This window comes from Dufourea novaeangliae, unplaced genomic scaffold (genome assembly GCF_001272555.1).
Source record: "Dufourea novaeangliae isolate 0120121106 unplaced genomic scaffold, ASM127255v1 scaffold118, whole genome shotgun sequence".
Taxonomy (NCBI): domain Eukaryota; kingdom Metazoa; phylum Arthropoda; class Insecta; order Hymenoptera; family Halictidae; genus Dufourea; species Dufourea novaeangliae.
In genome coordinates this window covers 648,251-662,489 of record NW_015374006.1, presented here as the reverse complement: position 1 = coordinate 662,489, position 14,239 = coordinate 648,251, and the positions used below count along the sequence as shown (strand labels likewise).

General features: G+C 40.4%; 1 protein-coding gene across 1 annotated transcript; it reads right to left on the bottom strand.

The window, feature by feature from the left end:
- Positions 1 to 1,402: 1,402 nt before the first annotated feature.
- Positions 1,403 to 9,165, bottom strand: LOC107188252 (putative sodium-dependent multivitamin transporter). The gene is made up of 7 exons (XM_015576515.1): positions 9,055 to 9,165; positions 8,247 to 8,468; positions 7,354 to 7,694; positions 5,904 to 6,023; positions 3,792 to 4,106; positions 2,336 to 2,704; positions 1,403 to 1,833 (listed from the first exon to the last, which is right to left on the bottom strand). Exons 1-7 carry the CDS (start codon positions 9,163 to 9,165, stop codon positions 1,617 to 1,619), a joined length of 1,695 nt encoding a protein of 564 aa, XP_015432001.1. The 3' UTR covers positions 1,403 to 1,616.
- Between the last annotated feature and the right edge of the window lie 5,074 nt (positions 9,166 to 14,239).

Sequence of the window (14,239 nt, the reverse complement as noted above, 5' to 3'; positions counted from 1 at the left end):
AATGATATATGACATGTATTGAGTTCCGTGCTCGCTCGAAAATACCAGGTATTCTCCGAATACTCTCAAATCCATTTGATGTCCTTTCTTGTAGATCGTGGACATTGGGTTCAATGCACAATAGTTCTTAAATAGGCCCACAATTAAAAGTCTTGAGATCGTGCACTTCAACAATTTTTTTCAACCATCCATAACTCAAAAACTGAGATATATAGGACATATGTTCATATGACGTTTTTTAAACTTATATTAGTGCGTAGACTTACCACTTGAAGTATTGACAGAGATGGGAAAACGCATTATCTAGATAAAAAGTTTTGGAATAACGACTGAAAGATAAAAAGAAGGTGGAAATTTCAATTTTTATAATGACCCATTTGTGTGTTAAGTCGAAGGGGGGATTACTTGGTGGTGGAAGAAGGAAAAGGGGTAAAAGGGAGGGGGACGCTGCCTATGTGTAGTCCTAAACGAATCCCGAGGTGCCCCTCTCCCCCACTCTCTTCAAGATGAGGTGGCACGGTGTGTATGTCTCTCAGCGCGTTATTTCCTTACGTAAGCGGTGCGGCGGGCACAGTGCACACGGGTCGTTGCTTCGTTCTGTATGTCACCGTATGGCGCGCACGGGAACACCAGTCTGACGGCATTCCATCGTGATTTGCGAACGTTTCGGTAAACGTTCAAGCACACCCGCGGGGCCCGCGCTGTTTACGTCTGCCTCTGCTCCGTTCCAAGGAGGAGAAGAACACTCCGCCACCGCCTCCTCCTTTTTCTTCTCCACCTCCACCACCTCCGATACCTCGATCTTTCTCGTTTTCTTTCTTTATCCCTCTCTCTCTCTCTCTGTCACCTTCATATGTTCTTATTCTCTCTCGTGGCCCCCAGGAATTCCGAGATGGAACCCGGTCCGTCCGAGAGTACGAGCAATATCGACCGTGATTTCGGGGAATCGAGGATTGCTTCGATTACGATTTTTCAGCGAGGCGATCCTCCACACTTTTTCGACACGTGTTTATACCTGTCTCTCTTTCCTCGACGCCCAGGCTCTCTCGGGGGGCCTACTACGACGACGGCTTGTTTTTAGGTGAAGGCCAGCCGAGAATCCTCGGAGCCGGCTACGGATGTACAGGGTGGGCCGAAATTCGAATGTTCGCAGGTCTTCAGAGTGTAACCAAAGTGTTGGAGATTCTTGAAATATGTCACTCGTAAGGTGATTTGGAACAAGTTTTTCCTTTGGGAAAATGTTATCCGAGGCTTTATTCACGAGATATTTAGGAATCAAGTCCAATAATGAAATTTGAATTTCTAATATTTTGTTTGTAATTTAATTAAAATATCAAATTGCAATTTTGAAAATGTATTTTACTAAAAATTATATAACTAAAAATGCATCTATTATCGCTGTAACTAAAAAAAATTGAACAAAAGAATCTCTGTCTACGAGGCACAGTCGATCGATTTGTAATTTGAGGTCATGGTCGTCACCGATGAAATCGTAACTAGGAAAGGAGACTCTCGATCATCCATTTGTCAATGAAAAATGATGCATGATCATCGAATTGTAGATCCACGAGTGTCTGTTTTTCATGAATCCTTCAGCGTGAAACGATATGGATGCTTCAAGTGGTCGTCTTCAGCCGTCTTCTTCGCACCCTCGACGCTTTCATGGGGGTGAGAAGATCAGGATGTAGTTCCTTCGGTTCCTTGCCGAGGATCAAATTCGAAATCCAACTGGCGAACAATCCCACCCCAAAACTGATCACGGATCCGAGCGGGCAGTACCACATGTACGAGATACGATAGAGATAGAAGTATGAATCGTCGTCGTTGTTATGTCTGCAACAGAACGAAATTGCGATTTATTGATGCTCCTTTTGGAAATCAATTCCATCGAATTCGTACGTGGATGAAGTGATTGGTGTTTATTGGTACAATAATTGGCAAAAATTACAAGCGTAGTGTAATTTTGGAAACGATTGAAAATTTATACACGTGACTTTTAACCCTCCACGACAGCCCAGGGTCTTTTATAGCAGAATCGAAATTTCGTGCTCTAATATAGGTAAAACGCAGAGATTATTATTAAAACAGACCTTATAATCATAATTTTCTATAAAAAAATTTATAACCACCTAATTTTTGATAACAATTTCAATAGTTTTATCGTTGATCTTGCGATTTTTTGGTAGCAATCAAAAGTTGAAGCTTTAAAGAATGTTCTGTTAAATTTTCAACTAAATTTATAATTATTAAAAATTCATGGAAGCCACCTTAAATAGATCGATAAGAGAATGAATCACGAATGAATCGATGAAGATAACGGGGACAGCTTCCTTACTGGAGATCGAAATGGAAATCCTCGGATTCCACGTGATTCACGTAATATCCAGTCGCATTGCATCCCGACGTGGTGACGTCCGGCCTGGGGATCGGCGGTTTCGGTTGGCCGAAACCCATCCACAGGGAGAAAACGAGACTGGCGAGCAGCCCGATCACTGCTCCCCGCTGATTGCCCAACTCCGTGAACATGCCGAGCGTGAACAGGCCGAATACCGGGCCACCGACGACACCAAAGATCGTCAACGCGGCTTGGAGGAGACCGCCAAGGTAACGTCCCATAAACGCGAGCGCTATGCAGGCCAGGCCGACTACGATCGCCAAGAGCTTGCTGACGATGATCGATCCGGTCTGGGTGATTTCTTTGCCGCTGCAACAGATTTCAATTACACCTGGGTTAACTAAAAATAGATCATCGGTTGACTGCGGATTTTATAAGAAATACGATAAAAGACAAAACTTTCATCGGTTCCAACGAGATTTCTATGGTATTCTTAACCCAATAAAATAGTTGAGAGGAAAAATAAATTTCTACATTTGCTCCTGTCTGTATAAATCACTTTAGAAAATGTTATTTTGCATAAAAATCCGCAGTCTAATCGTCAGTAACCCTGCGCCGGTATGGAGATAATTCCTTGGGCAGAAAATAAGGCGTGTAATATCGTTGTTTTTGTGGGGGTGACATGAGCTTTTCGAGCAGTGGCGGATCCAGGAGCCTTTCTTAGGGGTGGTGAAGTGTGCAGAAGTATATAACTACTTTTTTGTACGTTGTTTTTTATAGGATTTAATATTTACTTGTAATTTATATTTTAATATCTCTATCTGATACTATATACAAGGTGTCCCACGTAACACCACGATTTTTCAAGCACTTCCGGCGATCTGGCGTAAAAGTTTTTAAACAAAAGTTGATCAGTTTTTAATCTAGATAGACTTTTAGAGCAAAATTCAAGGTGACCGTCATTTTTTGAAATGACATTACATATTTTTAACTTCGTAGTATTGACGCTCATGTTAAGCCGAGTTCAATCACCTAGTACACCTTGAAATGACCTTAAATTCAGAAATGTGGAAAGTTGTTAGAATTGATGTTGGTAGAATTGATAAAGGATATTATTGGGCTATAATTAGTGTAGCTAATAACTGGTAAAGACTATGTAATAGACGGACAAATTACTGAAAATCGTATTCGATAATTCCATGGAATTTTCATGAATTCACATTTCCCCCGCGAATATTCGAAAAATGAATATAATCCACCGTCTACTTGTGATCATTGTGCAGCCAATTCGTTTCCGAAACGACACTCCCACGGTATCACGAACCGTTCGGAACTGGTACGCCAGGAATTTCATCGTATTCGTTTACTGCTCTCGCTGTGTCTCTCATTCCATCGGGATACTGAACATTTAATTTAACAATAATTTCGTTTCGTTTCACGATTTTACGATTCTCACCGTACACGGTACACGGGTTTGATGAAATCCTCGAGTACAACGGCGGCCAGCGAGTTCACCGTCGCGGAAATGGTGCTCAATCCGGCGCTGAATATACCGGCTATAAAGAGGCCTGGCACACCCGGGTAATCGGAGAGCATGTCCATCACGTAAAGGGGCATTAATTGATCGTTCGAATTGATCCGGCCGGCCGTCAGGGGGTCACAGCCGTGGTAGTTCGCGTATATCGCCAAACCGGAGAAACAGAGGCTCAGGGACATCACAGATGTCAATAACCAGCTCCACCAGAGCGCTGCTTGAGCACCGCCCACGTCCCTGAAATCATACGGTGGCGGATAAAAACAGACTTTAAAATTTATATTTTTATATCAAGCGTTTCTGATCGGTATACAGTAGGATAAGAGATTCATTAAGGGGGAGGCCTGGTGTAAATGGGCTAAAAATGTATGAATATTCGGGAATTTCTTGTGAATAAAGTATTAAACCCATCTCTGAAACTTTGAGAATACTTTACTGTACATACAATTGAACTAAATACAAGAATTTTTATTTAAAAGCCCTAAGAAATTATTATTGGGAAGTGATAGTCCCCACGGTACTACCGAACAATTTTGGTAAATAAACTTTCGTCGTATCTCGAAAAGATCATGAAAATGTTCCAGGTGGTCAAAGTTATTCTGTCCACCCTGTATAATCGAACAAACCAAGTAGCGTCCAACTAATACCGAGGCATCTCATAACGGAAGGGATACTGGAAGTCGCATCGCAAGACGGGGATAGGAACGACTTATCGGAACGATCGCTATTGTCGGCATGCACGCGAGATGCGTGATCCTGATAAAGTCGGAGGAAAATTCCTTCGTCTTCCTGTCGTCACGCTACTAGGAAGAGAATCGCGATGATGCGTCCCAGAATGAACGCAACGTGAACTTGACACGCGACACAATACTCTATCGGTTACGGCTTGGCAAGCGTTATTGCTGTTTGTGAATAGTAATCCGAGATGCAAAAGTGGACGCTAATTTTGCGGAGCGCCGCTTTTACCGATCGACAAATTGGGATCACGGTTACAGAAACAAATTTAAATAGTTGTACACTCAAAAATTTAATTCATGTACCTACTCGACGATTTTCATGCTGGGTGTTTATATTTGAGAGTAACTTTTAAGGGTTTACTATATACAGAGTCACACTGTACAATTCTACTCGTGTGTATTCTTCTCTCAAGTGAAGATGTAGCATAAGAATTGTAAATTACATTCTCGTATAAACACGTGGCGTGAAATCTACACTCGAGATTTCGTTCTCAAGCGAACATTGGCGTGAGAACTCCTCTTGAGAGTAGAAACGATAGTTCTTATGTTATGTCTTCACTTGAGAGTAAACTCTTGCGAATTTTACTCTCGAAAATAGAAGTGATGTCTTTTATGCGACGTATCCACCCGAGAGTAGACATTTACAAAGTTTTACTCTACAATCGAACCGATATCTGTTAAGGTACGAATCTACTTGAGAATAGACTTCCATCAGTTTTACCCTCGAGAATAGGAGTAATAACTCTTATTCACCGAAGAATAGACGCTTACGATCTTTACTTTTAAGAATAGAAGTAATATCGATACGCGCATAGAGAATCTTCCAGGTCTGTATCTATCACAGAGTATTATTCGCTCACGTAAATCAAACATTCGAATCGACACGAACCATTACATTAAAACGACAAACTATGTTTCCATCTAGAACGATCAACGGTTCTCGAAATTTCAAACGTTTCAAAGATACACCCAGTACGTGAAACGACCAGTTCTATGAATTTTTGCCGGTAGCTCCGAGTGGAGGGAGAGGGACAGGGTGGTTCGGTGGGTTTCTCGAATGGTTAAATAATATTGCATAAATTTACAGGCGACCAGGCTGGAATTTTTGCCAGTGTGCGTGTATGTTTGAGTGTGTCTCGTAACATTTAAAATGCGCCACGACGCGCCCCGGCGGCTTACGTCAGTTAATTATGGAATATCGAGTGGGGGACGCCGATAATTCGCGATATCGCGGGAAAACGTGAGTGTACGTACCTATAGATCGGTTAGAAAGTCTGTTGCTTGCGGTGGTACTCACCCGATGGTTAACATTCTCTGAACTTGAACTTGGTTACCGCCGTACAAGGAGAGGTAGGTGAAGAAACCACCAAATGTCAAGCTCCACCAGGTGTGTCGCACCGTCGGGTCCACTGAAATGCTGAATGAACGTGGGGTAACCATTGTGTCAGTGATCGTCGGTTACCGGTTCGATTACTTATGAAATGAATGTTACACTCTTCTCTCGATGGAATATACGTATGTATATTCGAAAGTGTGACTAACTGTGTCACCCGAACAATCGATCAGCGTTACCGCCGGATTTACGATGTAAATTGGCCCGTATAGAACCAATTCAGGAACCCGTTCGGGTGGTTGTATCATTTTGTATTTTATTGTACTAATCACACATGGACGTAACCAGGTTACCAGTCAGGGGAGGGGGCAAAAGTATTAACACATCGACTCCCACAGTGAAAAAGGCTATACGTGGCCAGACACACTTTATTTTTCTTTTTAAAGTTATAAATCGTTGAAAATGTATGTGTTTTGTTAATAGAGGCTGCTAGTCGTGTTTCAAATTATACTGCAATATTAAGTATTACGCAAAAATTTTGTAACCCTGGGAAGGGAAGGGGGGGGGGGGGCTAATCCAATTTTTTTCGTCTTGACCCCCTCCTGGCTACGCCCATGTAATCACATGAACCTGAGTTTATTACCATTTCGTCGTAGACCCGATGAAATATAGCGAAAAGAATGAGAAAATTCGAAAAATGATTCTGTAACAAAGATTGTTATTTTTAAATCAATTGATCGTCGAAAGGCCTCGTAATTTATGAAAATTAATGAAAGAAATATGTAAATAGCGATCGTGTTAAAACACGATTTTTAATGGTAATTTGATAGTTGTTCGAACCAGAGATGGGCAAACACGTGATTCAGGCAAACATATCTCATTCGTGTGATCGATCAAAGATAAAAGTCACGCGTCCATGCTTCATTGAGTGAATATGAAAATAACGATTTCAAAAAAAAAATAGCGTAACATTCTAAACGTTTAAAAAAATTAATCGTTTAATCCTTTAACTGCGAAAACTTGCTCCTTAATATTCTCTAGTATCCTCTATTATTTCTAAAACCGTTCGAAATAAATGTGATTTGTTGTTAAACGAGTTATAAAGAAATGTCGGAATTTATGCACTATTCCATTAAAAAAAAAATAGAGGGTCAGATCCCCTTGTATAGAAGGCTACATTGCTCGTTATCCCTCATATCCCACAAGAAACACAACTGGAGGAATTATATATAGAACACTGTAGTATGGGACGAATTTCAAAAATCCAATTAGCATTAATAAATTCTGTTCGAGTCGAGAGAGAAAAAAAAACAATCACACACGGAGACTCTTAGATCTGTTCTCCGTGTATCGTTCGAATTCAAAATTTTAGTTGCCCATTTCCGTTCGAATCTTTCGACCGAACGTCATTCACTTGTCAAATTCTATCCGTGATCCCTCTTGCGCGATCTCCCAGATCCGATCCAAGCCGCCGTGGTTCACCGCCGCGGTGACGATCACCATGATAATGGCGATCAGCATCAACAGGCTCTGGAACACGTCCGTGATCAGGACCGCCTTGATACCGCCGATCGTCGAATAAAACGTGCAGACCAATCCGATACCGATCACGCTCGCGGTCGTCGAGATACCAGTGGTCGCCTCGAGCGCTAGAGCCGGCGCAAAGAGTACCACGCCGCTGTACAGAAGCAGCTGCAGTAGAAACGCGAAACTCGCCGCTAGTCTTGCTGCGGTTCCGAAACGTTTCTGCATGTACTGAAAATATTATTATTACCGGGTGATTCTACGATAAAAAAGAAGAAAATATTTTGGTATAACATTTTCTCATCCGGGGTTCTGTTTTCGAGAAAATTGACTTTAAAATTTGTTCAATTTGTAAATGATTTAGTACAATTTGCTTGTCGTGTATTAGTAGTGAAAAAGAATAAAAAAATGAATAATCAGTAGAAACACATTGTATTGTTTCATCCACACAATCGTCAATGTTTGTAAACACTGTCCCGGACACAGACAATCTCAGTAGTGGAATATAGACAAGTGTATCGTTCTCTTAAAATCTTGTCCACTTTGGGAACACATTTTCAAAGTGTTATACTTTAAGAAAATACAATACAGAGCCATTTTGATGCGTAGCAGATCCCTTTTACAAAGGGATATTTTTATTACCTCTGTATACAGGGTGTCTCAAAAATGTCTCTCTTTCGGGAAATTAGGGGTTCCTGGGATGATTTGAAACCACTTTTTCCTTAGCGAAAATGTTATAATATATAAATAATGGGACAAGGGTTAAGATCATGGGCAACTCACCTCGAATGTGCTGGTCGTTCCGAGCTTGAAGAACACTGGTATGTAGAAGTAAGCGACGAACGGAGTGGCTAACCCGTACGCAAGATTGATCACGGCGTACTGGGTACCATAAACGTAATTTTCCGAGCTCACTCCCAGCACGCTGACCGCGGACAGGTACGAGACCGTTAACCCTATCGCGACCGGCGCAACTCTCATCGATCTGTCCGCCAAATAGTATTCCTGAACGGTATTAACATTTACAGAAACAATTAAATGGCACAATTTTTTTTATATAAATCACCAGTGATGTGTGTTACCCAAGGGAATCGATCTTCTGAAGAATCGAATCGGAATCGGATATCCTTGGTACAGGTATACAAACCAACATTTACAGCAAGTGATCAAACTATTATGAAAAAAGGGAGAAATTACATATTTTATGTTTTCGGTGTTATTATGACTTTTTAATAATAATGAAGTATACCTTTTCTTTTTGTTTCTTAATATATAGATACACAATTTAATTATATTTTGGTATGTTCAATAATCAGTGGACAGTATTTGTACTATAACCAATTACCAAATTGTGCTACCGATGATAATTCGTTAGTATAACTTGTTACTGCCGATTTATGTGTTTCTTTTATTGATTGTTGCTTTCCTTGATTATTACTTATTCTCACATTGTTATTGCGTCGAAAAAATATTGGAAGTATGTCAAGAAGAATTCAAGTAATTACAGATGAACAATTAAAATTTAAATCAGTGGTACTTCGAAGTGTTCATAATAATTTGATCACACACTCTAGTCGATTTCGGTACTCACCTCGGTCGATTTCTGTTTTCCGCCGGTCAGCCAGTAATATACACCGATTCCAGAGCTGATGATCAACGTGACCGCGATCACAGCGTAATCAGCCGCCACCAGGCTCGCCATTTCTTCGTTTCGTTACGATTCAACAACGAATTCAAATGAACTTGCTGGACAGTGTCGACACTTTATTCACGCGATCGATCAATGAAAATACATGGTACAAAAAATCCTCGATGAGTGTTCAAAGGCTCCTGGGCAGTGAACGTTAAATATTTCATAAACTACTTGCCATATTCAACTAAAACAAATATCACCGGCTTTAGAATTCTGAACTCTATCACTGTGCTAAACCTAATCAACACTAGAACTACCGACGGTAAACGCATAAACGCTTGGTAGTTCTAGTGTTAAAAGGTCAGCATTACACTTGACGTTCCTTCGTACATTCATCGAGGATTTACTGTATTTCGTCCCGATCAGCCTCACCTGGGCCAGTTCGACGTTTCCTTCATTCACGCGACGATCACCAACGCCGAATTGCCTCGTTCTATCGTTCCAGTTCAGAGTTTTCCTTTCGGTTTTTCGAGTGGACGTGTTTCCGATAGCACGTGAACAACCATTCGTAGAACAATTTTTGTATCACGTGGCTGTGGTCTGATGTTTCCCCTTCGATCACAAACACATGCCTGTCGAAGTTGTATAGAACTTTATTCGAACGATAGACAGTGAAAGTTAACACTATCTAGATCTTGACACTTTGAACAGTTAATCGAGATTAAATGGTTGTTGGACGAGTGTCTGTTCATTGAAGACGAGGTATCGTTTCATTATAAAACTTAGAATTTCCAAGTTTAACCCGCTAACTGCATTTTTTCCACGCCTACTTTAGTGACAATATTTGTAACATTTCTTGACGATCAGCTGTACGAACCTTCTTCAAATGACATCCAGACATTAGAAAAACGGTGTTACTATGACCACTAATTCGTTATTTTTATAAAAACACATTGTTTATATAAAAAATATTTCAAAACATCTTTCGAATCGTCTTGAAATCACTTTCTTGGTTTTATGAAAAGAAGAATGTTTGTACAAACTACTAAAAAGATACAGTGAACGGGACGAGGCGACAACTTTTTCCTTTGAATCTTTTATTCGTTACTTGAAACCCTTTCGATAATGGATCTGCCCATCCTCCGTGTTTTCTATTATTCGATTCGATCGTCACGATGGTCCCAGCGTCACTGACGGTTCGTCACGGCGAGTCGGGCCAGAGTGTCTCGTTATCTGTGGTAGAATCATATTTAGCGTTTGCTTGTGTAGAATCGTGTTTGCTCGTTCATTCGACGTGGTCTAATTGTTGGATCAAATGGGCGGGTTCGTTCGATAACGACGTTAATTGGTCGATATTCGATGGACTTGTATCGTTGCGATCGCGTTCGAAACTACGAGAATTCTGATTTGAACGTCTCGAAACGGTCTTCAGCAGCTGAGAGATTCGCAGATAACGATGATATCAGTGGTAAAATCGAACTCAACGGAACGAGGTTCATGTTTTTTTTATCATTCGAATGGAATTCGATTTCGATGATTATTATTATTCGAATTTTATCGTACAGTAATTGCATGACACTTGTCTCAAGAGCGAAATTCCTTCGGGATATTGTGTAGAACGTCGAGATTCTTTTGAAATTTAACTGCATACTTCAAAATCTTCGATACGAATGCTGATAAGAGAAACGCTACAAGATAATTCATCTGAATTCTATTATTAGGCTCTGTTTCTTTAGAAACAGCGGACGTCACTCGAATATTTATACCGTTTTTTCATGAATGAAAATTGTTGCCAATGATCGTTATTTATATGTTGAAGTGAAGTGTACACTTTAGCGTTTAAGAAACACCACTTGTCTTCCAATAATGAAGTTGTTTTAGCGTTACTCGATACAAATCAATTGGGATAGATTCTGGACATATTTTTCTTTTAATATTAGTTTAGATTCGGAAAATTATGTCGTTACAATAGAAGTACCGACTATAGCCAGACAATTTCTCAAATTCGAAACAATAATATTCAAGGCAAAAAAAGTGTGTCGATAAATTATGTATTTTCACCGTACAAGATAGTATAACAATCCCAGTACTACAGACGAGCGTAAATACCCTTCATAAAAGAGGTATCTTACCGCGTCGATAAATATAAAACGTTCAAAAATTCTCTGACATAAAGATAGAACATCGACGGAACTAAAAAGAAGAAGAAAAAAAAATCGTAATTCATTCTACCAATAAAACTAGTCCCCGGAAAGCCACGGCGTAATCCAATGACGCCGCGAGTGTCTACAATTGTCGGTATTTTTGTCTCCGAGCGTATTGTTATCAGCTTCGTGTGAAAAGAAGCCCGAGTAGTCAAGGATCACAGTCATAAAGTGGGCTAACTGCATCTACTATCGCCTGGCTTACCACTGAATATCACTATTCGTGATATCTCGTGAAGAAAGTGCTAAAATCTGCTAGTAGTTGGAACTCTGAACTAGTGGCTAAGCATGCGTAGGAAGGAATGGTAAGTATTTGAAGTGAATCTTGATAGTGTGCAAACATTTATCGAACCGTGACAATTTCACGTCAAATTGGGAGAAGGCAACTTTCAACATTCTATGAATGCATGAATATTAACTGGGAGTAGATATGTAATTAATGCCATGTTTCGGCAATTGAATCGTTTCCAACAGTTTTTGTCAACGGAAACATGTTTTTTTTCTGTGCTCTGGTCAGCGGGCCCTCAATACCGCCTACCAGAGGCGCATTCGATACAAAGATACAGTAGACTCTTGATATATTGCCACGGCCTGGGGCTGTAGGAGTGGAAAAATCTTGAAATCGGAAAATTAGTAAAAAGTCGCGTTAACTGCGCACACAGGCCACTCCGTTAACTTTCCATGCGTAACCCCCACTATTGGGGGAATCCCCCCTGAAAACCAGTCAAGCATATCATTTATTACGCCTTCCCATTCACGAGCTCAACGAGGGGAGCCTGAAAAAGATTAAATGCCGGCGTACCTTTGCCTAATGTGTATGAATTGAACAGTGGTCTTCGGTTAAATTATTTCTTTTTTAACACATAATGTTTGTTCTCATGCATTTTTTTCTGCTAGAGACATAAATATCTTATATTCCACAGGTCGATCAATGCATAAACGGAAATTTTTTAAAATTGTTCCATCAGGTGTTTTTCTTTACATCTTCAGAGATATTGGATACACGCGTATAGGTATTCACGGTTATCGAGCGACAACCATTCAACGCGCTATCACATAATGCGTTGTTTGCACGGCACAACAGTTTCTTGCGGGGCCGCCCGTAGCTTATGCGCGTCCGACACCGCGCCGCGGCTGTACAAACCTACGCGTTTCTGCGTGCGTGCACGCACTTCCGCGTTCCCGTATCCTCGACCGTGTGTGCGTGTGCAGCGCGGGTGTCTTTTCTTGCGGTTATCGTCGACTGAAATTCCACGGAGACCTATGAATCTTTTCTTCTGCTGACCTTCCCTTGTCCCCTCGTCTTTAGTCGGAACGGAACGCGCTACCGAATGTGGGAAAGGGTTTTGGGGGGTGGAGGGGGTGTCTGAATCGAGGAAAAAGGTACGATCATACTTCGAGTGGATTGGATCGATGCACCAGTAAATGAACACGTACCAGTGAATGAACATTATATATAGAAACTAGTAAATTAAGTTATTAATTAAGCAAATAAATTTTTGAATATCGACTTTTTTGTATTGCATCTTTTATTCAACTATCTATTCAAACAATTTTCTCGCCACTGTTTAGAAATGTTCATTCACTGATGAAATCTGTATTTTTTCTCTAAAAATCACACCAATCCCAGAGAATCTGTTCGAAAGCACAACCTAGCGGGTGAATGACCTATTATCGAGGAGAAAAAAAAATTTGGCATTTCCCAGCAGCGCACCGCGTTCCACGGACGACAACAATAAATTTTCCGTATCGGAGGGGTCGTTAAGTTGGAAATCATTCTGCAATTAAGAACAGGTTGTTCCGTGGATCGAATCGATTACGATCTAATCATCCTGCTCCTGTAATTTGCCGGCGGAATTATTCATAAATCCGTCGATTTATTCGTGGCCATCGTATGTACATACATGTATATACGTGTATACATACATATATGTACGTGGCGCAGAACGTAAGACATTCCAGCGTGGCTTTAACGAGAATGCTAAACCGCAAGGGCAGGAGATCAGGGATTTTACTGGAATGCGCCGCCGCGTGTACACACCCGTGATGTATTCGTCGAGTCGAGTCCACGGGTAGGTGGAGAAGTCGCGTGGGTTCGACACGGTGCGCACCATTATTTAAAATCCCTTAAGGTGGCTCACGCAAATTTTTAATAATTCTTAATTTAGTTGCAAAAAACTGTAGTTAATACTAAGAAGTGAATCACTTGTTATGTAGTTACAAAAAATAACATTTTTATAAAAAATTAGGTGGTAATGGATTTTTTTTACGGAGATTATTATGGGATGGGAAAAAGATATGTTAACGATCACATAAAACTAAAAATTAAGATCAAAGTATGCACACGGAAGTTTCAATGCGTTTCAATACCTTCATTTTGGTGGTATATTAATACAATACAAAATGACGGTAAATTTGAGGCGAGAAGTTTGAAACATATCACATATAGATGTTATTATTTCTGTGAAACTTTACGAAACATCTTCTTCGTATCTTCTTTATTATCAGTCTGTTTGTGAAGTCTGTGGATGCTCGTTCGAAGGTTACACAATAGCGTATCGTTGTATTCGTCTATGCGTGCCCTGGATGTCTGCAAGGTCGGAATTATGAAGTGCGTCGTAACTATGGATATAAATCATTGGGGATATCAGTGGATGAACGCATTGTAGGTTATTGTCGAGTAACATTCAGGAACAATAGAACATTTATGTCTTCAGAACTGGTAGCATACATATATTACACAGATATACTTTTGATTTTCAATAAGTTCTAACATTGGCCATTTTCTATCGTCTCATTTAATGTCTAATAATATCATCCTGACCTACTGTACATCCTCCACCTTGACTTGTCTCCTAAGTTCATAAAACCGAGAACCACAACAAATTCTCGATGAGTATTCGAAGGCTCCTCGGCACTAAACATTAAATATTTCATAA

Bases quoted from the DNA above. Each gene is read 5' to 3' on its own strand.
- LOC107188252 (XM_015576515.1), bottom strand. From the start codon at position 9,165: ATGGCGAGCCTGGTGGCGGCTGATTACGCTGTGATCGCGGTCACGTTG. The intron at 8,469-9,054 runs GTGAGTACCGAA...AATACCGTTCAG, and splicing joins GAAAACAGAAATCGACCGAG to GAATACTATTTGGCGGACAG. The intron at 7,695-8,246 runs GTGAGTTGCCCA...TAATATTTTCAG, and splicing joins GAACGACCAGCACATTCGAG to TACATGCAGAAACGTTTCGG.